Source organism: Conger conger, chromosome 2, assembly GCF_963514075.1.
Source record: "Conger conger chromosome 2, fConCon1.1, whole genome shotgun sequence".
NCBI lineage: Eukaryota > Metazoa > Chordata > Actinopteri > Anguilliformes > Congridae > Conger > Conger conger.
Genome location: NC_083761.1, coordinates 77,598,883 through 77,624,731, shown reverse-complemented (window position 1 = coordinate 77,624,731; position 25,849 = coordinate 77,598,883). Strand labels below are relative to the sequence as shown.

The following is a 25,849-nucleotide window of genomic DNA, read 5'->3' as shown; positions in this document are numbered from 1 at the left end:
ATGAATTCTCCTATAAAGCCTAGGTCCATTTTTATAAAGCACTCCATAGTAGGATTAATTTTAGCTCATGACGGATTTTGACTGAGGAAACATGATCTAAGACAGGGATGGGCAACTCCGGTCCTGGAGAGCCGGTGTGTATGCAGATTACCCTGGCCATAAGCAACATGACCGATTCACTCGTAAATTAGACCACAATAAAATACTACAAGAAAAGAACATCTATCAGCTGCTGTTTGTATCACGGCATGTGATGAAAAATTACAGATCATGTAAATGATTTGGCTAATGAAATAATGCTAGCCTTTATGGGTATGGGTCTGGATCTTAATGGTCAGTACAGAACAATCTTATCTGATAATGATAATAAAGGTGACTCCAGATAAATTAATAATTGATTAATGAATAAAGACACATGAACAAATGAATGATCTCTGGGTGAATGAGAAGGATTTGAAATGTGATGTGTAGTGCAAAAACGGCAGATACCTAATAAATAAATAAATTAATTAATCACATCAGCCATTTAGCGAGTGTCTCCGCGCTCAGCAGTGACCTCTCCTGGCCAACCCACAGAAGCGTAAGAGAACAGTCATGTGATTTACAGGATTTTAGACGAGGCTGTCTGCTTTTCTGCACTCTCCCCAATGGCTACAAAAATAGCGCAAACATTTTCCAAAACTGGGGGAAAATTGGGATCTGACAAAATAACGCAAATAAATCAATTCCTAGCGGAGCTCAAAGTCTGTGTCACTTGGTTTTGACTTGATCTTTCAATTAAAATACGTCAAAACTCTCATACAGACGTACAGGGGAAACTTGGGTTAGCAGCGAGATTCATCCTGAAAAAACAGGCAGCATCTCAAATCGCATACAAGCTTTAGTATGTCAAAATAGTATCAGTATGTCAGAAAACATATTTGCACGGAATGGTATGTTAAAACTACCAGGATACTATATTATATTCTATATTCTGTGAATATATAGTTAGCGAATTATAGAGCATATGCGAACATTGGACACTATACTGGCAGGAATATCCCATAATGCCATAATATATCACGCCCCCAAGCAACTTTTTGTTTTTTTGGTGTACCATTTATGAATGTATTCTTTTGTTATTAAGCACTTGTTATGAACAAACAATCAAGGCACATATTAAATCAATATTGCATGCATAAATATTCACTTACAAGCTGAGCAATCAAAATAATAAACAAAATAAAACAAAACAAATAATATAATATATATAAGTATCGTATAAAAATAAGTCAATCAAATCAAGAAAGAGGGAAAAAGGGACAGGGATATATTAATTCCTATTATGTGTGTCTCATGATTTACTCTGGCTTTGGATGTCTTTAATTTGATCAGTTAAATAAATGTGTTATCTCTTTTTTGCAATTGTTTGCAATATATCATAGGCTAATCAGCACATCGTGAACGTCAAATTGTTCATGGAATGCTCAGCTATTTCTGACATAATGTGGTTTACGAGGGTAAATTAACAGCTTGTTAAAATTCTAGGACTGCAACTGTGGTCAGAACGAAAACCAGCATACACACATGCACAGGGCGTCCCCAAGCTCGAGGTTGGGAACCAGAGTGACCGGCAACCCCGATGAGGTCACCTTATTTGCCGGCCGGCTTCTCATTAGCAAGGCGACGCCAAGCAGATTGTCAGCGAAAAGTATTTATTTATTTTGCCTACTCTATTTTAATTTTAGCTTCCCGCGAAAAGTCTTTGTGAGGAGTGGACGGGCGGAAAGCGCGTCGTGGACTGAGGCCGAAGCCGCGTGGTGGCCCTTTAAGAGCCGAAGAGGAGGGGGCTCAGTTGGGCTGCGGCTCTGTTTTGTCTCCCTGTCAGTTAGCTAGCGCTCGAGTGAGTGGTCGGCAATGACGGAGGCGCAGCGAAAGGAGAGGTAAGGCGATCTGGAAATCCGTTCTTAACTTCAAAATCGGTTTGCGTTGAAATATTAAAATAAACGGAGTGACGAATTAGGCAACTCTTCGAATTTTGACAATCAGCCATTCAGATTTTTTTCTCCATCCACTCGCGGCTATTTGCCGGAGACGGGTGGATGTAGTCGAACGGTATCCGCTTGTTCCCATTCAGCTGGGATATCTCTATTCTCCGACCCGCTTCCCTTTGTTTACACACGTCCACGTGTGCTGGAGTAACTTGTGTTTTCTTTTTGCTACCCCAACGTGAAAATCGTTTAGGAAATTGTGCTGGGATATCTGTGATTGCGTGTACTGGGGGGTAGAAAAATGAAAGGATACGCACAATACGGGTGATGGGTTTAGCAGTAAATCTTCCGACGTTTACTGTTCTCGACTCCTGCAGTAGATAACTCAGACTGTTAAAATATTCAGTGTTTTCATGTGACGAGGATAGTGGGAATCTATTTTCTGTTCACTGGGATATCGGTTGATCCGCATGTCACAGAATAATAACAGACGTTTAAATATAATCCATAGTCGAGTCGCGACGGTATTCAATTCGGTAGCCTAGCTATGAAAGAAAAAAAAAAACGTTTCAGCGTCACTTACAGTGCCTACGGAGCATAGGTTACGCTTTGTATTTTTATATTCTCTGTCCGGAAATTAACGTGTAGGTTATATGTTCAAGAAGCAAACTCAGATTGCAATTTGAAGCTGCTTTGACGATGAACATTGAAAAAGTATATATATATATATATATATATATTTATTAATTTTTTTCATTTTTATTCCCAACACAGGAGAGAGGGTGGGTCTGTTTCTTTTCTGAGTCACCGTTATTTACAGATGTTCCCGATTTGCGATGTTTTTGTGTGTGACGCATATTGCAATTAGGTTACACAACGGGTGATCAAATTTGAAACCCTTGCCGTTGATTAAGCGTTCTGAAAATAATTATCTGTATCTCCAGATGGGGGAAACAACAACAAGGGCATCCAATAAACAATGGCTGTTTCTAGTGAGATGTGAGCGCACAATGCTATATGATATGGGGCTATAATTATACTTGTGAATTAAAAACAATTACCATACATGCAGTGCATATGGCTCATTAGTCTCTGCAAGTGTAGTTCACTTAATGTTTCCAAGTAATTGTACTAAAAATCAAATGCATGTAGTTATTATGTTTAAAACATCGAATAAGCGTTAAATACTTGTTGAAATCACCATCATCTATACAAATATGTGTGCTGCTTAGTAATCTTTGTCGAAACAACATGTAGCATTTATAATGCAATATATTTCATAATGTGTGTCATTCGGATGCGAACCGGTGCATGGACATTTTAAATCTATTAAAAGTGTGTGTGTGTGTGTGTGTGTGTGTGTGTGTGTGTGTTTATTTTTCCCCTTCATGCACGAATATACTGAGTGCAAGTAAATGATGTGGTTCGCACATTTGAATAGGTATTGTGATTGTTTTTTGTTCGTTCGTTTTTTTTAAACCGGAATGGGTGGGAAAACGGTTGGCAAGAAATGTGCTGTACTTCTGGACAATGTTTCTATGGAAAGCGCAACAGGCAGGATAGCTTGTTGTTCCCAATGTAGGGGATTCTGCTCTGTGTTGGTGTGTCTTTACATTGGGGCACAGGGATTTCACAGGTAGCACTGGGACTGTGCTGTGTTTCTTTTAATGGTGGCATTTTAAGGGCTGCCCCCCTCCCTGTCTTCTATGTTTTTACGTGTGTCTCTGTGTATTCGTGCATGAAGTGAAAAAACACAAACAAACCGCGTTATTGCTGTACCATCTCTCTCTCTGTCCCCCCTCTCTCTCTTTCCCTCCCTCATCCCTCTCTCTCCCTCCATTCTCTCTTCCTCCCCCTCGATCTCTCTTTCCCTCCATCCCTCTCTCTCTCTCTCTCTCTCTCTCTCTCTCTCCCCCCCCCCTTCTCTCTCTGGGAGCACAGCTGGGGTGCGCAGTACCACCCTCTGAGACCCTCCATTATAAGCCTTTAAAGGGTGGGGTTCGTTGGAATGCCAGGCTCTAACTGCGGTTAGCGCAGGGGTCACACGCAGGGGTCACGCGCAGGCCAGCCGAACCCCGTCACCGGGGCTGGGGCTTCAGGTGTGGAACCCTGTGAGGGTAGCACTGTGGCCACGAAGCAGGAGTACCCAGTTAGCACTGAATAAAACCCGGGCCCCTTCCCAAATCTGGAACACGGACTGAAGTTAGAACAGCTGTTCCGGGTTTCACTCTGCGCAGTTATCCGGCTGATTGAGTAATCCTGCTTCTTGGTGTTGCAGACAGCAGGCAGTCAGAGGACGATATGCCCCCAGGGCAGCTGGGTTTGCCATTGAGTGCACTGCGAGTCAGGGGTGTCAAGCTACAGTCCTGGAGGGCCACAGTGTTTGCAGGTATTTCTGGTTTACTTTCAATCAGCAGTCAATTAAGGTCGTGAGAACAAGGTGTATGGACTCCTCAGCCAATCGAAAACTTTTAGTCGCAAGGAGAGCTGCCACTCGTGCTGAACCACAGCAAAAAACAACAGACTGCAAGCCTCCGGGAATGCAGTCTGACGCCCTGCATTAAGTAGGTAGGATGGCACAGGGAGCGGATGTCTGTGGTGCCCGGTGGTTCTGTTGCTTAATGACCAGCGTTTATACTGACTGAAATTATCTGTGGTTTGGGAGTACACGCACGCACGCGCACGCACACACACACACACGCACACACACACACACACGCACACACACACACACACGTGCACACACACACGCACACACACACTCACGCACACACACACACACACACACGCGCACACACACACACGCACGCACACACACACACACACACACACGTGCACACACACACGCACACACACACTCACGCACACGCACGCACGCGCACGCACACACACACACGCACACACACACACACGCACACACACACGCACACACACACACGCGCACACACACGCGCGCACACACGTAGCTCGCAGTGCGTCGTGTCAGCTTTAGGAGTGTTGCGATGGATGCATTTAACGCTTGACCTCGCCTGATCCTGCCCCCACAGTCTTCCTCACCTCAGCCTTTTTTGCTGTCGTTTGTCTCTCCCGTCATTACTAGCGACTCCGGGGCAGATATGCCCCGATTCTGGCCCGAAGTCTGCTGGTACCGGCACAGATCTGGTCCGGGGTCACTTGCTATACTTGCTATATCTAGTTGAGAATGTAGAACTGCACTAAAGAGGCTACCTGTTATATATCTAATATATATATATATATATATATATATATATATATATATATATATATATATATATATATACATATATACATTTTTTTAACCTTTTGTAACTGCTCTCAACATGACTTGTGTCTTTTCCCTGGGAGGTCAGTAAAAAGAAATGTATCATTTCGTGTATGAATTTGCCGATGTTATCAGAAAGGACCAGCGTCCAATTAGGGGCTTACCACCGCTTTATGATTGAGCAGAATTAGATTAGCCACTCTTAAGTGAATAAAAGCCTTCTCACGCATTTCATTTATCTGCAATTCAGTGCCAGGCTTCCTCTTTGATTTCAGCCGCTCTGGCAATGTTTGATTGGCCGGTTACACGATCCTGCTAACTATTCAAATGGTGATTCACGTTTGTGAAATGCAGTGAACCCAAACGTAATTCTCGAGGTAGTTTGGTACAGCACGGGTCACATTATCCTGGATTGTCGAAGCCATGTACGTGAAGCGGGGCCCAGTTTAAGCACCTTGCTTGTGGGCACAATGGCCATGGGAACTTTCCAGCTGCAACTATTATGCAATAATGCCACTATTGCTTTACTATAATTATTTAATGATTATTATTATTAGTATTTATAATATAATAATAATAATAATAATAATAATAATAATAATAATAATAATAATATGCCTGGAGTCAGGATTGATTCAGTGGAAAAAGGCTTGAAATGCACTGAGTGCAACAGCAGCAGTGGTTGTGGGACAGCCAATTCGACACCGTCAGCCTAAAGGAGTCGTCTTCTGGACCCTCTGATCAGGGAGAGGGAGATTAGGCTGGGGGCTGGTCGTCGTCTCATGACCAGCCGAAGAACACATAATCCCCAGTTGGCCGGGGCCATGATTTAACCATATGAAAAGTTGTTTGTTTTTTTGGAAGGTTTTTCAAAATTCTAACTGAGTGTTCTAGAACTTGCTTTCAGTCGTTTTGTTTTTCAGTTAAGAACATTCTAATGCCATATTTATGATCTCACTCGCACTCGTAATTTTTAATGTCTTGGTAACCTCGTAATGCTGACTCCACAGGCAACCAAAATCCTAGTATCAGCATTTGACGCTAAAAGCTTTCTTATGCCTGCACTAAGGAAGCAATTGAATTGGAGGGACTATGTATTAACTGGGATGTAATTCCCACACGGATCACCCAATATGGATGTACATACCCTCAAATTAAAGGTGACAGTCTGCATGACCTCATGGTCATTGTACGGAGTCCAGAGCCAAAAGAACATAAATTATACCACTGTCCAAATACTTACGGGCCCTACTGTATACTGTATGCAAGAGCGCATTTCACAAAGGTTTGTCGCAACGCGGTTTACGATGGACCCAGGCTTAAACCCCCGCAGAGCAAGCCAGGGGTGACGGGGGTGAGGAATGAAGATATGAGGAGCCTTGGGAGGCACTGGATAAAGTAGGGGGAGCGCCTCTACCTCTTGCAGTTGTTTAGGAATCCTTTTCCCCCGTACAGACCAACTGGATGTGAGAATGTTGACTTTACGTAAACAGTGTCATATCATGTGCACTTGCTCTGAAAGTGAGATCATTTAAGGGGATGCATTTCTATGGATGCAAATAAAGAGACTTGTTCTCACATGGTTTTAATTACATTTTTTTCCGGTATTTCATATAGATTTTAGTGCCGAATTGTGGCTGGACATGTTGAAATGCTTTTTTTGATTGACTATTCAACACACAAAAAGAAAAATGTCATACGGGGCAGTCAGTGACGGGACCAGTGACATCCAGTACCTCATTGTATGAATCTTGTGAACATATGAATGTATTTATCTGGTGAAGATGAACTGTCCCTTTAAATGAAATGGGGTGGCAGTTTGAAGCGTGTTGATTTGGTAAAAGTGCTCAGCGGGAGCTGGGTGGTGGACCAGGGCAGGGTGTGGCGCCATTTTGTTTTCCATCCCTGGATTCTGGAACGGTAGAGTTCAATAACAAAGAAGAGATTCCCACGGGCGCGGCTGGGATGCCAGCGTGGGGTATTAACCTGGTGTGACTCACAGTGGGGAGGGTTACAGGGCCCAGCAGAGAGCCCCTGAGTCACCCTGACAGGCTCGGTTTGGGCTTTGGGGTGGGGGGGGGAGCGAGGCACCGTCTGTCTGGAGAGCGGCCAGACCCCTCCGTCTCCTCCGTCTGTCCTCCGGAGCTCCGCAGCGCTGGAGCCATCTGCTGCGGAAAGTTCTACAGTCCGGCCCTCGTTTCGCAACAGGTCTTACTCTGCCTGTGTGTGTGTGTGAGTGTGTGTGTATGTGTGTGTGTGAGTGTGTGTGTGTGTGTGTGTGAGTGTGTGTGTGTGTGTGTGTGTGTGTGTGTGTGTGTGTGTGTGTGTGAGTGTGAGTGTGTGAGTGTGTGTGTGTGTGTGTGTGAGTGTGTGTATGTGAGAGAGAGAGAGAGAGAGAGAGTGTGTGCGCCTGTGTGTGTGTTTATGCTGTGTGTGTGTGTGTGTGTGCGTGCACTCTCAGACCGAGGCCTGGTGTATAAACTGTGACCGTCTCTGTGCAACGTGTGTATCAGCAAATTCTTTTTGTGATTTTATTTTTTTTATTTTTTTTGTGGATGGCCAGCTGTGCTAAAAAGTAAATGTAAAACAATGAGTGGATTAAACTAAAGACACATACTGCTTTCTTTTACTGTCTCTTACTTTTCTCTTTCCGTCACTGTTTCTTTATTTCTCTCGCTTTCTCTTTTCTCTCGAGTAAACAACAACGACGACAACAACAGCGCTTCTAATGTGTTTAGGATTTAATGTGCCGTGTGGAACCGGCTAGGATGTGTTGAAGTTGGGGAATGTGGGGTTTAGTGTGTGGTTTAGTGTGGGGTTTAATGTGGGGTTTAGTGGGCGGTTTAGTGTGGGGTTTAATGTGCAGTGTGGAACAATCTAGGATGTGTTGGGGTTGGGGAATGTAGGGTTTAGTGTGGGGTTTAGTGTGGGGTTTAGTGTGCGGTGTGGAACAGGCTAGGATGTGTTGGGGTTGGGGAATGTGGGGTTTAGTGTGAGGTTTGGTGTGGGGTTTAATGTGGGGTTTAGTGTGGGGTTTGATGTGGGGTTTGATGTGGGGTTTAGTGTGGGGTTTAGTGTGCGGTGTGGAACAGGCTAGGTCAGTGAGGCTGCAGCTCACTCTGGGGCTGCTGGGCGGGGCCAGAGGAAATGGCAGAGCTGGGCCCCTGGGAGGCCCGGGGTGGGGCCCTCTTTCCTGTAACCCTCTCTGCTGATGCTAATCTAAAGCCAGCCAGCCAGCAGCAGATCTGCGGGTGTATTATTGGCATGGTATAGAGAGTATGGCAGGTATGGACCTACACTGGAGCAGAATTTATTTTGGGTTTAAATACATACGTACTCATGTATGTTTGGGCTCCGGGCACACCAAAGCCAAAAACCACAAAACATGTATTTCCAGTGTGGTTCTAAATTCCTGCCAGTGTGATTATACTGAAATTAACAGACCGGATTCAACATTAGTATTGGGCAACATCGGGTCTGATTTTTACATTAGTATCAGACCATAGCAGATCTGATTTTGTAGATCAGATTATAGTAGATAACACCAAAGCAGATCGTATGAACTTGGCTTCGCTAGCTCAGTTGACGAAGCATCGGCCTTTTAATCAGAGGGTCCAGGGTTCAAATGACACTGAATTGTCCTTCTCTTTTTAAGCACTAGTTTAATTTGTGAAAAGTCCCCGATTATTAACATCAGACGACAGCAAGTCCGATCTTAGATTACTATCAGACTACAGCTGGTATGATTTTACATCAGTTCTGGTTTTGCATGGGTACCAGGCTACAGATGTCCGACCTGCTTGGACTGAAGCAGGATAACCTTTGGCCCTTGTGAGCAGCTGCTTGGCTCATTCTCCATGTTGGCAGTGAGCGTGCTTTCCCTGCATGTTCAGGCCCCTCGGATACGTTTGCCTGCACGGTGCAGTCACACGTGCTGATGCACTGAGCTGGTGGTTTTGAGTAACCGTGTGGTAGCTTTGCTTTGGACTTCGTTCTCAGTCCAGCTCTTTGAACTATTCAATCAGAGCAATCATCTTTTGTGTTCTGCCTGATCAGAAATTATATCAATGTTTTTGCCAAGGTATTTGTTTATTTTTGTTCAGGTGGGACCGTTTTTGAGAGGCCTTTATTTTCCAGTGTTTTGCCTTTTTAATTAAAAAAAGGAAAAAGAATTCCCAAAAATAATGTAAATTCCAGGCTGACCCCAAATGCTGCTCAGGATTGGTGGCCGCTCCTGTGTTTTCTCTCTGCACTCTGCTCCTGATTGGTTAACGTTCTGCGTGACCTGCCGGAGTGCCGCTTGTGATTGGTCAGCCCTGTGTAATTCCTGTCTCAGTACTGCTTCTGAATGGCCGGTCCTCGGGTGGGCTAATGGCTTGGATCCTGCTCATTCCCACATGGGGCACAGGGGGGAGTTGGCATTTTGGGAGGGTCAGGGCAGGCTTTAGCTCAGACGCCCTGACCTCCTCCGCTGTGGACCAGTTTGGCTGTGATGAGAGTGTGGGGTGTGTCGGCTGGCAGTAAGCTCCGTTGGTGATCGTTGAGTCTAAATATGGAGGGGTGTAGCCTGCAGCACTGCCGGCCAACGCTGAGGTGACCCGCCCCAGACAGCCCCTATCCCCCCGTCGGCCCACCAGAAGCTGCAGTCTGCTGGCCGGGGCGACCCCAGAGCTGTGTCAGTCTGCTCCCCCCTCCTTTCACCAGAACAGCTCGTTTTACTTTGGTCCCTGTTCCAGATTAGGGAGGGTCCGGGCTTTTGCTCAGTGCAGTCATCAGTGATCTTGCTTCATGGAACAGCGCTCTGGTGTGATTTAGCAAATGGAAAGTTAGTCTGATGTGATTCATTGGTGATGTGATTTGGCTTGCATTGGACCATGGAGGGCAAGGGACAACTCACTGTCCACTGTTTTCACAGGGCCAGTGGAAAGGGGTTGGGGGGTTGGTGGACTACACTAGGTTCCCTGAGGGATCTTTGTGTTAGTGTTATAGATCCTGTCTGTAAGTCTACTCTAGTACAGACCTTGACAGGTTTCAACAGCCCGAAAAGAAGTGTTTAATTTGTGATCTAATTGTACTTAACAGATTTGATGAAACTGTTTAGGAGAAGCTGGTTTCCTAGAGACTGTGTGTACAGGCCAGGCCAGCTCGATTCTCAATTCTGTATGTGTACAGTATGAACAGATTGCTCCATGAGTCAAGACAAAACAATCTCTCTCTCCCTTTCTCTCTCTCCCTCCCTCTCTCTCTCTCTCTCTCTCTCTCTTTCTCTTTGGTCTCTTTTGTTCATCCTGTTCAGAGTCTGCATCTTTTCCTCTCATTCTTTCACACAGGAAGCTCTCTTGAATCTGCTCTCCCTACTGCCCTAGGTGATCGAGGTGCTGTGTGTGTGTGTGTGCGTGTGAGTGAGAGAGAGTTTTGATGAAAAGAAGAAGAGAGCAAAGAGGGAGGGACACCAGAAAAATAAGTTTTCGAGAGCGATAGAAAAAGGGAGAGCCAAAGCCAAAGAGATGCAGTGAGCAGGCTGCACAGCTGTGGTGAAGCGTGTATCTGGTAAGAAATCGGACCCCTCTTTCCCCCCGACCCCTCTTTCCCACCGACCCCTCTTTCCCCCCGACCCCTCTTTCCCACCGCCTGCTCTCCGTTTTCTCATGGGATACCGGATAATGAATTTGCTTGGCTTTATTGGCGTATTCCAGGTTGTTTCCCAGCATTGGCGCTATGATATGCCTGTCTGTGGATAAGTGAAAATGCCTGCCTGTGGATAAGTGAAAATGCCTGCCTGTGGATAAGTGAAAATGCCTGTCTGTGGATAAGTGAAAATGCCTGTCTGTGGATAAGTGAAAATGCCTGTCTGTGGATAAGTGAAAATGCCTGTCTGTGGTTAAGTGAAAATGCCTGCCTGTGGATAAGTGAAAATGCCTGTCTGTGGATAAGTGAAAATGCCTGTCTGTGGATAAGTGAAAATGCCTGTCTGTGGATAAGTGAAAATGCCTGTCTGTGGATAAGTGAAAATGCCTGTCTGTGGATAAGTGAAAATGCCTGTCTGTGGATAAGTGAAAATGCCTGTCTGTGGTTAAGTGAAAATGCCTGTCTGTGGTTAAGTGAAAATGCTTCTCTGTGGATAAGTGAAAATGCCTGTCTGTGGATAAGTGAAAATGCCTGTCTGTGGTTAAGTTAAAATGCTTGTCTGTGGATAAGTGAAAACGCCTGTCTGTGGTTAAGTGAAAATGCCTGTCTGTGGATAAGTGAAAATGCCTGTCTGTGGATAAGTGAAAATGCCTGTCTGTGGATCAGTGAAAATGCCTGTCTGTGGATAAGTGAAAATGCCTGTCTGTGGATAAGTGAAAATGCCTCACCACAGAGGAGTGAGGTTGCGCCATTTTGGCTAGCTTGTAACTGTCTGCAGCCGCAGGGTTTAGTCCTATCTCGAGGCTCGAGAGCGCCCCCTCTGGTGCGGAGGTTACCTGAGCCCTGGGAAACCTGTGGAGGAACGCCTTATCTCAGATGCTTCAGCCCTTCAAACACCGAAATTCTTGCCGATCGCTGCGCTTCTCAGAGAAATATTCCGCCTGTATTCCCAAAGCAGAATGCAGTGGCACGATTTGTTTAGTAAGTTCAGTCGAAATGCGCCAGGGACACTCAGTTGAATCTAAACAGAAGTTATCAAAACAACATTTCACACCCTTGATTGACCCCAGCCTTCTTCAAGTAGAGATGAGTTGTTGTTTTTTCCTTGAAGCGGTGACGTGGGTCTATGAATGCGAACTAAAGAAAGGCGTTCCAGGGCCTCCTCCGTCTCGGGGTTCTGACCGGGGAAACGCGCGGAGGACTGACCGCCCGAGGCCCGGAATAAAGTCCCAGATAATCTGCGGAATCCGCTTTTATTCGACCTGTAATCTTAGCGGTCCGAGGGTGGGCGGGGGCGTTCCTCAGGGACGTGGCACTTCCGATGGTCCGGAATGGCAGGGAGGTGAAACGGAAGTGGTCGGGATGGTGGGGGCAGGGGTGGCGCAGAAGGGGCAGATTCATCACACATAAATGACCCTAAACTACTGTCGTCTGTCGTCTTGGCGTGTGCGAGGGACGATAGTGATTTGTAGTGTAATTATGTTGGAGGTGTTACTGATTTTAGGTTGCTTTTGAGGTATTATTTGTCAGTTGGGATGTGTTTGAAATGTTAGTCATTTTAGTTCGCGCTGGGTTGTATGGGCGGGTAGAATTTTGACTGTTTTGAGGTGTGTTCGTTATTTGAGATGTGTTTTACATGTTAGCGGTCTTCAGTTGTCTTGGGTGTATTATTTGGACTGTTTTGGGGTGTGTTAGTTATTTTGGCATGTGTTTGAAATATCAGTGGCTTCGGGATGTGTTGGCGGTGTTGTGTCATTAGGGCTGTTACGGGGTCATAAGTCATTAGGGTCATGGTGGGTCCATCTGTAATTAGGGCTGTGGTGGAGGGGTAGTGCTGTGTTGTTTGTTTTGTTGTGGAGGCCATGGGGTAGGGGCTCGTTGGCCTGTGGGGATCTGTGAGCACTATTAGGCTTGTCACGGGGGTGTCAGTCATATTGATGTTGGCAGGGGGTGTTTGTTATTTGGGTCCTGGTGGGGGGCCTGGTTATTAGGCCTGTGCTGGGGGTTGTGTGTTATTAGTTTGACGGGGGTGTGGGTCGGCGGGGTTGTGTTGGAGGGGTGTGGATTTTTAGGGTTGCGGGGGCAGGAGACCCAGTTACTTGGATTGTGATGATGCTTTGGACACTGAAGACTTTTTTGCATCTGCCTGTGTGTGAGAACGCATGCGTGATGCTGTTGAGAATGTGTGTGTGTGTGTGTGTGTGTGTGTGAGAGAGAAGGAGAGATAAAGTATGCATGTTTAACCTCAAAACATGTGTCACTATGTGTCCTTTTTTGTGTGTTTACCTGTGTGTGTGTGTGCTTGTGTGTGTGTGTGGGTACATGCATGTTTGTGTGTGTGTGTGTGTGTGTGTTTGCCTGTGTATGTGTGCACATGCATGCCTGCGAGAGAGTTTGCACAGTGAAGTATAGTTGCAGGGTACCCGCTGAGAGCAATGCAATGTTCTGTTGTTCAGCGGAAATGCAGACATTAATTGTTTCTTATCATCTGTTCTCCACCCACTCCAACCACAGACATAAACACTCTACCCCCAGCTTTCCCTCTTAAAGAGAGTATTCCCTAGTGTCGTTAGCATCTCCACTGATAATGCTTCCTCTCATATCACCGGGACCTGAGTCAGCTGCACTCCAGGTTAAACTGCCACCCTGCTTCCCAATAACCTTTCCAAATGTGTAGCACACTCAGGAAGCCATTCAGAGACTGCAGACCGCAGAAGGACCTTTGGGTTGACGTGCATGGCCGATAATCAGGGATCTTAAACTCCAGTCCCAGAGGGCCGTGATTCCTGCTGGTTTTCCCTATTCTTCGCTTTGGGAGGAAGATTCTTTGGCTCATCTTTACAGTGGAGATACCCTAAAAGTGCGGTAGAGAAGTCCATGGGACAGAGGTAACTAATTTGCTTCCCGGCGCTGTCTAGCTGATCCTAATCTGGTTATATCCCATGGCAAAACATTTGGGGAGGAGAAGACAGGCTGTTCTCTTGTACTGAGGCTTGTTTCTAAGAGACAGATTTAGCAGTTTCAAGTTTCAACCCTTTGTGAGTGGTGTGAGATCATGAGAGAAAATCACTGAAAGTAACGGAGTGTTCTGGAACACAAACCGGGCCCAGAAAATGAATGGTTCATAATCAACCTTTTAACAGAACAACATACTGAAAACAGAGCATGGGAATAGGCAGGCAAAGGTTGAGCTTATATATTATATTATATATTCAGAGGTATATTCATAATAGTGAATACAGTTATCAGTGCTTACATCCTGTGGAAATTCTTGGCAGACTTAATTGCTTCATGCGCTCATCGAATAAACTCAGCCAATGTTTTTTTTTTTTGTTGTTGCATTTTTGAAAGGAAGTGAAGATCTTAAAAGTCTGTAATTCTCAGGGCTGTTTGGATCTGTATTTTTAATGGCTGATTTATTGCAGCTGAATTAAAAGAATCCATCTCTTATCCCCTTGAAGAGAGGGAGAGACTTGGCTTTCCTTAGAACAGGCAGGCGGAGAGAAGGAGTCTGTTCTTTTTGGGCCGTTGTCCGTTACTTTACCAAAACGCTGCAAAACCCCCAAACGGAATTACCCCCCCCCCACCCCCCGCCCCCCATGCCTTAGGGCTAGTCCCAATCTGCCCCCTCCAACCCCCTATCCCGCTCACACAAACCCCCCTGTCAGTGGTGGGGGTGGGGTGGGATTTAAACATCCGTAGCCGGTGTCTGGCGGGGACGTCCTGTGCGGAGCCGCTTTGAGCGAACAGGGCGAGGCTGAGGATTCGTTCCCCAGACTCGGGTCGCTGTGTGAAGGCTGTCCGCGTTCGGAAGAGGGGAGCTGAGGACGTTAGCAGGCCTGCCCACACCCCCCTCTCACAGTCCTCCTTCTCTCTCTCTCTCCCTCTGTCCCACACTCCTCCTCTCATTCTCCCTCTCTCCCACACTCCCGCTCTCCCCGGATTCCATGCATGTGATGTCACTCTACCACCCTGCTTGCCTTACTGTGAGTGACTGTGTCTCTGGGAGAAACTGTTTCTGAATGTGTTCGTCACGCACTGTGAGTCAGTGACTGACTCAGTGTGCAATACTGTTGGTGAGTGTGTTACACACTGACTGACTCAGTGTGTAATATGGTGGTGATTGTTACACTGACTGACTCTGTGTGTAATATGGTGGTGATTGTTACACTGACTGACTCAGTGTGTAATATGGTTGTGAGTGTTACACTGACTGACTCAGTGTGCAATATGGTGCTGAGTGTTACACTGACTGACTCAGTGTGTAATATGGTGGTGAGTGTTACACTGACTGACTCAGTGTGTAAAATGGTGGTGAGTGTTACACTGACTGACTCAGTGTGTAATATGAAGTGCCTTGCTGTGCATGTCTTTGCGGAACAGACAGTGTGTGTGATAATCTGAGTGGATCTCCACACAGAACCCTCGTACTAAGTGTGCTTCTGTGAGATCCTGTAACAGGTGTGCACGATGCTTCTGTCTTCCAGGTAAGAGTTTACAGGTGAGGAAGTGACCACCACAGACACTCAACATGACCCAGGTGCTGCAAATGGACTCCAACTTCCCAGGTACACCCACTTGCCTCTCCACCAGTATTCCTCCTGCCCTGTCCGATATTATTCCCAAAGTAAAATGTATTGCAGAACCATATATTTCATATTTATCATTATCATTACAATATACGTCAGTGCGTTCTTTTGGCATAGGGATCATCACTATGCATTCAGCACCAGGCTGTCTGTCAGACAACCAACTTATCACATCCCCCCCCTCCCGAACAGGGAAGTCTACCCCCACCCCCACCCCCACGCCGTCCTTCCTGGGCAAAGAGGACCCCCCGTATTCGGTGGAGACCCCGTATGGCTACCGGCTGGACCTGGACTTCCTGAAGTACGTGGACGACATCGAGAAGGGCGGCTCTGTGCGCAGGAGGCCGGCCGCGGCCCACCGCCGGCCCCGGCTGGGCTCTCTGCCGCGGGGCTACGGCTACACGGGGTCCTGGTGGACCTCCACCGAGTCGCTGTGCTCCAACGCCAGCGCCGACAGCCGCCAGTCGTCCTTCTCCTGCTGCCTGCCCGGTTACCACGGCGCCCGGCCGTCGGCGGGGGGCGTGGCGCGGGTGGAGCGCACGCTGCTGGACGCCCGCCGCAGGCTGGAGGAGGAGCGGGAGCGGGAGAAGGAGGGCCGCAAGTTCTCCAACCTGGGCAGCATGCGGAGCAGCGTGGCGGGCTCCAACACCTCGCTGTCCAGCGCGCACGGGCTGGCCCTCAGGGGCCCCGCGGCCGGGTCCTCGGGCCTGTCCACGCCCGCGGCGCCCAGCCCCGCCCTCCTGCAGCACGTGCGCGAGCAGATGGCGCTGGCCCTGCGGAAGATCCGGCAGCTGGAGGAGCAGGTGAAGACCATCCCCGTGCTGCAGGTCAAGATCTCCGTGCTGCAGGAGGAGAAGAGGCAGCTCAGCGTCCAGCTGAAGAGCCACCGGTTCCTGGGCCCCAGCCTGGCTCTGAACAGGGCCCGGGGCCAGAGGGGCGAACTCCACATCCACATCCCTGAGGACGAGGCTCCAACCGCTGCCAGCCCCGCCCCGACACCCACTAGCCCCGCCCCACTATCCAACAGCCCCACCCCGGGCCCTGCGAGCCCCGCCCGGGATAAGGTGGCGGTGAGGTCGGTGGGGGTGGGGCCGGAGGCGGAGGGGCGGAGCCGAGAGGTGGGCGTCGGCGTGGAGGAGGCGGAGCTGGGGCTGCTCCCGGAGGCGGAGACCCTGCGCAGGAGGGTGGGGCAGCTGGAGACCGCCCTCCAGGAGCTGCGCGCCGCGGAGGCCCCGCCCCCTAAGGCGGAGCCGGCCGTCCGGGCCACCAGCGTGGGCTGGCGTGAGCTCCTGGGCGGAGCCACGGCCGCGGCCACGCCCCCGGCGCTGCAGTCGCTGCTCAGCTTTACCCAGAGTCCTCAGCGGCGCGAGCAGAGGAGCGTGGGGGTCCAGGTGTACACGCTAGAGCAGCCCACGCGCATGCGAGCCACCGCCCCGCCCACTGAGAACGGCCGGGTGGAGGCCAGGTCAACAGGTACGGCACACGACTGTGTGTGTGTGCGTGTGTGTGTGTGTGTGTGTGCGTGCATGCACGTCTTTATGTGTCTGTGTGTGTGTGTACATGTGTCTGGGTCTGTCGGTCTGTCTGCGTGTGTGTGTGTGTGTGTGTGTGTGTGTGTGTATGCGGGTCTGTCCGACTGGCTGCATGTGTGCATGTGTGCGTATCTGTCTGTCTGTATATGTGTATGTGTGTGTGTTCGCCTGTGTGTGCGTCTTTAGCATTTAAACCCTTTCACCCTTTTCATGCATTCTTAATTACCATTCCGGGAACAGGTTTTCAGTGTACAAAGGGAAATTGTGTCCACTATGAAATATTCTTTTGAATCTCAAGAAATCACATTGATTTCTTTTATCAAATCAGAGAGACATTACTCTAGCATTCCTCACGTCAAAGCTGAATTTGACCGTGCCCTGAATGAAAGGCAAAGCCATAACACACCACATTGTGTGTTCAGCCCGTTACAGCACATTCCTATCAGCTGTGAAAGTGATCCTGGCGCCCTCTGCTGGCTGAGGTGGTCACTTCGCAGAGTAACGGCTTCTACAGCATTCTGGGTGCTGATTCTCCAGTTGGAATGAATCTGACACTGCCCTCTTGCCTAGAAATTTTATGAGGAAAAAAAAAAGTGTATATGGAAATTGGATTTTCCTGGAAAAATAAAGGAAACAATACGAAGAATAAAAGCGAGGTTGCTTCCAGTAACCTGGTGCTTGTCGCTCTCTCTCCCCCTCTCTCTCCTCTAAGAATCCACCTCTGCACTTCCTCTCACTGTCTGCTCCAGGCAGGTGCAAGGGGTCCTGCACAGGAGCGAGGTGTCCAGGTCTGTGCCCGTCTCTGGCTCTGCGGCGGAGAGGCTGAGCACCGCGGACCTCAAGTCCAGCAGCGGGGCGTCGCGGAGGGAGGGGTCACCGCCGCCGGTTGGCCAATCACACGCGGCCGCGTCACAGCCAGGTTAGGGGATGAGCGGGGCGTGGCATCTCTCTCCCTGAAAATGTGTTCTCTCACTCTTCTATTTTTTTGTGTGTTTTAAACGTGAGATCAAGCTTTGAGCTGCCTTCACGTGATCTGCGTCGAAACAGTTTGACGCAGTTGCATGGGACGGCCTGTAGCGTAGTGGTAACGGTAAATGACTGGGGACACGGAAGGTCGGTGGTTCTAATCCCGGTGTAGCCACAATAAGATCCGCACAGCCGTTGGGCCCTTGAGCAAGGCCCTTAACCCTGCATTGCTCCAGGGGAGGATTGTCTCCTGTTTAGTCTAATTAACTGTACGTCGCTCTGGATAAGAGCGTCTGCCAAATGCCATTAATGTAATGTAATGTGGTGACAAGCCATGGTATTCCTATGGAGCAAGTGCTGAAGCCAGCTACGGTTTGCCCGGCGTAGCGCACAGCCCAGAATAAAGCCAAGCTGAGAGCCACCCGGGTTCCAGTCCTTTAAACCTTGTTGGAAGCTGACAGTTCCTAGGTTGTCCAATCACATCATAGCTTTTTTATGAAGCGCACAGATGTAGCCTATGCTAACACGCAGCCCGGGCAGAACCGTTTCATGCTAACTGAGTTAGCTCGGGTTAAACCCAATATGAGCGCAATATGTTTGTTTTCACAAAGCGAGTACACAATTTAGCGTTATACACCCGCAGACAACCTGCCGTTATCACATATTGTTGTGGCTTGTTACAGTTTAATGAACTGCTTCCTGGATGGATGACGGCAAGTTTCAACTACTGCCAGCCCCCACTTCTTCCCATATGCTGTCACCACCTTACTTGGCGTTGAATGCAACGTTTGATTCTTGTCATGTGAAAGCAGCTTTATTGTCTTCTGTGATTATTGTCTTTTTTCTATGCATTATAACCTGCTATATTCCACTGAGCAGGATTACTGAATTAGCCGGATGACTACACACTTTGGAAAGTTTGGAAGCCTCATAAAATTGGAACGTGGACTGAAGTAAGAAGAGTCATTCTAGGTTTTACTCTGTGCAGTTATCCAGCTAAATCAGTAATCTGGCTTCATGAAACATGTCTAGGTTATGCCCGTATCAAGATAATAATGTAAAAGGTAATTGAGTAAGAGACATGGCTATTGCCAGGGCAAACTTAAGCCTGTTTAGCCTGTTTAGGGGGGTGTATGCTAGTGTATATTTAGAATTCCACCCAGATTCACTTGCAGACATAAAAGGTAAAATAAGGCAAAATAACAAAGTAGTGTCCCAAAGGATTTGCGATCCAGCTTAGATCACTAAACTAACTGGAGTTCCTCTATGTCAAACCTCTATGAGTTGAGTTTGAATCGAGCAGAACGAGGTCAAATGCGGAAAAACCACTCAGCAAAAGATCTGTAAGGGGCTGGATGAGAATCAAAGTCAAACTGAACAAAACAAGGTCAGACACACACAATCCACAAAGTAAATCCACAATTCACCAGTGAGTCACATTAAGCGAGTGTCCCCCCGGTTAAATGGCAACCCGCGTCTTTCAAACAGAGATGAAATGGCCGATCAGGGGACGGGAAGAAGAACAGACACAAACAAACACACAAAACCGACAAATGTGTTTGTACAGAGGAAGCCGTTTTTGTTCTCTCACTCTTCTATTTTTTTGTGTGTTTTAAATGTGAGATCAAGCTTTAAGCTGCCTTCACGTGATCTGCGTCGAAACAGTTTGACGCAGTTGCATGGGACGGCCTGTAGCGTAGTGGTTACGGTAAATGACTAGGGACACGGAAGGTCGGTGGTTCTAATCCCTGGTGTAGCCGCAATAAGATCCGCACAGCCGTTGGGCCCTTGAGCAAGGCCCTTAACCCTGCATTGCTCCAGGGGAGGATTGTCTCCTGTTTAGTTTAATTAACTGTACGTCGCTCTGGATAAGAGAGTCTGCCAAATGCCATTAATGTAATGTAATGTGGCGACAAGCCATGGTATTCCTATGGAGCGAGTGCTGAAGCCAGGTACGGTTTGCCCGGCGTAGCGCACAGCCCAGAATAAAACCAATCTGAGAGCCATCCGGGTTCCAGTCCTTTAAACCTTGTTGGAAGCTGACAGTTCCTAGGTTGTCTAATCACATCATAGCTTTTTTATGAAGGGGACAGATGTAGCCTATGCTAACACGCAGCCCGGGCAGAACCATTTCATGCTAACTGAGTTAGCTCGGGTTAAACCCAATATGAGCGCAATATGTTTGTTTTCACAAAGCGAGTACACAATTTAGCGTTTTACACCCGCAGACAACCTGCCATTATCACATATTGTTGTGGCTTGTCACAGTTTAATGAACTGCTTCCTGGATGGATGACGGCAAGTTTCAACAACTGCCAGCCCTCACTTCCTCCCATATGCTGTCACCACCTTACTTGGCGTTGAATGCAACGTTTGATTCTTGTCATGTGAAAGCAGCTTTATTGTCTTCTGAGATTATTGTATTTTTTCTATGCATTATAACCTGCTATATTCCACTGAGCAGGATTACTGAGTTAGCCGGATGACTACACACTTTGGAAAGTTTGGAAGCCTCATAAAATTGGAACGTGGACTGAAGTAAGAAGAGTCATTCTAGGTTTTACTCTGTGCAGTTATCCAGCTAAGTCAGTAATCTGGCTTCATGAAACAGGTCTAGGTCTGCCCGTATCAAGATAATAATGTGAAAGGTAATTGAGTAAGAGACATGGCTATTGCCAGGGCAAACTTAAGCCTGTTTAGCCTGTTTAGGGGGGTGTATGCTAGTGTATATTTAGAATTCCACCCAGATTCACTTGCAGACATGAAGGTAAAATAAGGCAAAATAACAAAGTAGTGTCCCAAAGGATTTGCGATCCAGCTTAGATCACTAAACTAGCTGGAGTTCCTCTATGTCAAACCTCTATGAGTTGAGTTTGAATCGAGCAGAATGAGGTCAAATGCGGAAAAACCACTCAGCAAAAGATCTGTAAGGGGCTGGATGAGAATCAAAGTCAAACTGAACAAAACAAGGTCAGACACACACAATCCACAAAGTAAATCCACAATTCACCAGTGAGTCACATTAAGCGAGTGTCCCCCCGGTTAAATGGCAACCCGCGTCTTTCAAACAGAGATGAAATGGCCGATCAGGGGACGGGAAGAAGAACAGACACAAACAAACACACAAAACCGACAAATTTGTTTGTACAGAGGAAGCAGTTTTTGTTTGAACTCTCTCTCTCATCCTCTCTTTTGTTTCTGCTACCCTTTCTGTTTGTTCTCATTACATTTTATATATATTTCTTAAATATTTTTGTCGTTTTCTTTAAAATGCGTATGCTTTGGCCTTTCAGGGAGCATTCTACTGCATGATATCCTGCTCATCTTTGAGTGCGTAAATCTCTTCCATTTTCATCAGGCTCTTTACTTTTCTCTCCTCAGCTGTGCTACAGCGCCCCCTGTGTCCAGTGCTGGAACACAAGGCAGAGAGCCAAGCGGCTACCCTCTCCGCCAAGCCGGACCTGCAGCTCAACAGCGCCCCCACAGGGTGAGAGTGTGTACTGCAGTATGTATGTGTGTGTGTGTGCGAGTGTGATTATCTATTGAGCCTGAGCATATAAGTGTGTTATGATAAAAATTAAGCATATTCAATTGAAAAAGGTGTTGCATGACAGTGCAAAATCTACTAGAGTTTGAGAGTTAAATCCAGTGTATGTGTGTTCAGTACACAGAGTGTTTGTGTTAAATCCAAAGTGTGAGAGTTAAATTGAGGGTGTGTGTTCAGTACACGGTGTGTGTGTAAACTCCAGGTGTTGTATGGTGTTCAGTACATGGTGTGTGTGTAAACTCCAGGTGTTGTATGGTGTTCTGCAGGTGTGTGTGTAAACTCCAGGTGTTGTTTGGTGTTCTGTAGGTGTGTGTGTAAACTGCAGGTGTTGTTTGGTGTTCTGCAGGTGTAAACTCCAGGTGTTGTGTGGTGTTCTGCAGGTGTAAACTCCAGGTGTTGTGTGGTGTTCTGCAGGTGTAAACTCCAGGTGTTGTGTGGTGTTCTGCAGGTGTAAACTGCAGGTGTTGTGTGGTGTTCTGCAGGTGCGGGTCGTCCTCCTCAGAGGACAGCAGCAGTGAGAGCTCCGATGAGGAAAGCGATGCCAGCGAATACCACGAGGCCAGAGAGAGGCTCCCAGAAACCCCCACTCACTGTCAATCAGTCCCCAAGCAGGGGACCGTCCAATCACCATCCACCGCCCCCGCCTCCGCCCCCAGACAGCATGCCAGCCTGTTACCACCCGACGGCTCCGCCCCCAAACAGAATACAAATCAGTTACCACCTGCCGGCTCCGCCCCTAAACCTGGTGCTTCAGTGTCTCCGTCCATCGTCTCCGCCCCCAAACAGGGTGCCAGCCAATCACCTGTTAAGACCCAGGAGAAGGTACCTGGGAAAGGCATCTCGGGACCGTGCACCACTCAGGAAGCCAGGTAAAGCACACAGGAGAGCTGGTCTGCGTTGGGTCTCAGGCAGTCCAGGGCTCATCTGATACAGTGTGGCTGTGTTTTAGTGTTGCAGTAGTAAACTGGTGTTGGGTACAGTGTTACAGTAGTAAGCTGGTCTGTGATACAGTGATACAGTAGTAAGCTGGTCTGTGATACAGTGATACAGTAGTAAGCTGGTCTGTGATACAGTGTTACAGTAGTAAGCTGGTCTGTGATACAGTGTTACAGTAGTAAGCTGGTCTGTGATACAGTGTTACAGTAGTAAGCTGGTCTGTGATACAATGTTACAGTAGTAAACTGGTCTGTGATACAGTGATACAGTAGTAAGCTGGTCTGTGATACAGTGATACAGTAGTAAGCTGGTCTGTGATACAGTGTTACAGTAGTAAGCTGGTCTGTGATAGTGTTACAGTAGTAAGCTGGTCTGTGATACAGTGTTACAGTAGTAAGCTGGTCTGTGATAGTGTTACAGTAGTAAGCTGGTCTGTGATGCAGTGTTACAGTAGTAAGCTGGTCTGTGATACAGTGTTACAGTAGTAAGCTGGTCTGTGATACAGTGATACAGTAGTAAGCTGGTCTGTGATACAGTGTTACAGTAGTAAGCTGGTCTGTGATACAGTGTTACAGTAGTAAGCTGGTCTGTGATACAGTGTTACAGTAGTAAACTGGTCTGTGATACAGTGATACAGTAGTAAGCTGGTCTGTGATACAGTGATACAGTAGTAAGCTGGTCTGTGATACAGTGTTACAGTAGTAAGCTGGTCTGTGATAGTGTTACAGTAGTAAGCTGGTCTGTGATACAGTGTTACAGTAGTAAGCTGGTCTGTGATAGTGTTACAGTAGTAAGCTGGTCTGTGATGCAGTGTTACAGTAGTAAGCTGGTCTGTGATACAGTGTTACAGTAGTAAGCTGGTCTGTGATACAGTGTTACAGTAGTAAGCTGGTCTGTGATACAGTGTTACAGTAGTAAGCTGGTCTGTGATGCAGTGTTACAGTAGTAAGCTGGTCTGTGATAGTGTTACAGTAGTAAGCTGGTCTGTGATAGTGTTACAGTAGTAAGCTGGTCTGTGATACAGTGTTACAGTAGTAAGCTGGTCTGTGATACAGTGTTACAGTAGTAAGCTGGTCTGTGATACAGTGTTACAGTAGTAAGCTGGTCTGTGATACAATGTTACAGTAGTAAGCTGGTCTGTGATACAGTGTTACAGTAGTAAGCTGGTCTGTGATGCAGTGTTACAGTAGTAAGCTGGTCTGTGATACAGTGTTACAGTAGTAAGCTGGTCTGTGATACAGTGTTACAGTAGTAAGCTGGTCTGTGATACAGTGTTACAGTAGTAAGCTGGTCTGTGATACAGTGTTACAGTAGTAAGCTGGTCTGTGATAGTGTTACAGTAGTAAGCTGGTCTGTGATGCAGTGTTACAGTAGTAAGCTGGTCTGTGATGCAGTGTTACAGTAGTAAGCTGGTCTGTGATACAGTGTTACAGTAGTAAGCTGGTCTGTGATACAGTGTTACAGTAGTAAGCTGGTCTGTGATACAGTGTTACAGTAGTAAGCTGGTCTGTGATGCAGTGTTACAGTAGTAAGCTGGTCTGTGATACAGTGTGGCTGGGTTTTCTCTCCTGCAGGCTGCAGCTGAGCGAGGGCATGATGGCGTCCTTGCGTGTGCTCCAGACAGCCCTGCGCCAGCCGACTCTCTTCAGCCAGCAGGAGGCGGTATGGTCCTGTTTCGACAGCTTTTCCTTAACCTGTCGTCATTCGCCATTCCACCATTCATCACCATTCCACAGCTTAAATGCGCCCGTTTATTCGACGATTCCGAGTGCCCTGATGCAGAATAATGTGCTGTAAGTGTGCACAGATCGGGTTGGCCTTGGGTGTTTCCGTCCAAAGTGAGGTATTTCGGGGCCCATAATCCCTGCCGGTGACGCGAGTTGACAAATCGTCGACGTGGGACGCACATTTCTTTATTTAATCTTCACATATCCAGGCAGACCCCCCGATGGAGATGGGACTTTGTGAAAGAAGACGTGGGCCGTCTTGCAGTGCACATGACAGCAGCCCGCTCACGGCAGGACACCGTGACGTGACGGCGGAGCCGAAAGCGCTCTCCCAGATTAAACCCCAGGAGCTCTGGCACTGAATTATGGATTACGTGCTCCCGCGTTACCGTTCAGCGCACTAACCGGAGAGAACAGGGCGGCGCTGCTGATTTCAGTGAATTTCCCATTCAGACGCGCGTGACTCCGTGTGTGTCCCGCAGAGAACGTTAAAAAGAGGCGAAGCCGTTTTTTTTTTTTTTTTTTTTGACGGATGCGGCCTATGCAATTTGCGTCTTTCATCGCGCCAGCGTCTATTTCTGTCCTCGGTCTTCTTCCGCCCCTCCCGTCCAGACCGCGGGCGGTGCGCGAGCGCGGATATTTCCGGAACGCGAGCAGAGGTGCGGCTTCACAGCCCTCGTCTCAGTTCACGGGCGGTTGCCGCGCCAACTGGGGTGGGCGCGACTGCGCCGCCCGCGAGACCGCCAGACTCGCGGCTAAAAGTCGCCAAAATGTACGCGTGAATATGTATCTGTAATCATGGTAACCGTCAAAGAAATGTCATTTTATAACAATAAAATAACAAAAATGCACAATAATAATTATCATCATAATATAAACAATAGATAAAATATCAGCAAATATCAGAACATTTTTTCTGTAATGTTAACCGTAATAATAATGATCATGCACGACACATAATTTTTTCTCTTTGTGATAATAACAGACTGACATATCATGACGTTTGCTTATGTTTATAATGGTGTCGCTTGAGTTCAGACAGCTTTCCTGCACGACCGTACACGACCGTGTCAAAGAGTTTTAATATCCAGTCCAGAACTAATTCACGTATAGTGACCGTGATGGACGTGGTTGTTACCCTGAATTAGTTCTGAGTAACTAGCCCTCCAGGGAGGGGTTAGAGGTGCTTAAATAAGAGCATAAATACAGTGACATGAGATTTCTCAGAGCAGAGGGGCAGATTACAGCGCACTGAGAGGCCAGGGTTAGAGGACACATCCCGCCCTGCTGGTGTGGTCTCTGTGGGGATGAAGAGCACAAATGGTGTGTCTGCTTTTATCATCAGGACTCTGAGCCACATATGGGCGGCCTGTAGCGTAGTGGTTAAGGTGCATAACTGGGACCCGCGGAGTTGTTGGTTCGATCCCCGGTCCAGCTGCAATAAGAGCCGCGCGGCCGTTGGGCCCTTGTCTCCTGCTTAGTCTAATAGTTGAGCTTCACTCAAGTCTGGATAAGAGCGTCTGCCAAATGCCATGAATGTAATGTAATGTAATGTAAACATCAGGGCCTTTCCGGCTGACGCAGTCACTGCCGATTGGGGCTTTGGAGAGACAGCAGGCAGGCAGTTCTGCTGTATATCCATCCCCCTCTCTCTCTTTCTCACTCTCTCCC

The 25,849-nt window shown here is 47.5% G+C and overlaps 1 protein-coding gene across 5 annotated transcripts in view; it reads left to right on the top strand.

The window, feature by feature from the left end:
• Nucleotides 1-1,823: 1,823 nt before the first annotated feature.
• Nucleotides 1,824-25,849, top strand: part of LOC133112142 (KN motif and ankyrin repeat domain-containing protein 2-like) — a 33,959-nt gene continuing 9,933 nt past the window's right edge. For 2 of the 5 annotated variants that reach the window (XR_009705067.1, XM_061222867.1), the window contains exons 1-7: nt 10,598-10,803; nt 15,369-15,449; nt 15,663-16,943; nt 17,715-17,921; nt 21,350-21,455; nt 21,998-22,384; nt 24,026-24,244. Coding sequence is in view for 4 of the 5 variants with exons in the window: in XM_061222867.1 (XP_061078851.1) it covers nt 15,413-15,449; nt 15,663-16,943; nt 17,715-17,921; nt 21,350-21,455; nt 21,998-22,384; nt 24,026-24,244 (2,237 nt within the window). In the remaining variant the exon portion in view is untranslated. Of the gene's footprint in view, nt 1,923-10,597; nt 10,804-13,558; nt 13,770-15,368; nt 15,450-15,662; nt 16,944-17,714; nt 17,922-21,349; nt 21,456-21,997; nt 22,385-24,025; nt 24,245-25,849 lie in introns of those variants that run through there. The other 3 variants (XM_061222865.1, XM_061222866.1, XM_061222860.1) reach the window with 3 other exon arrangements.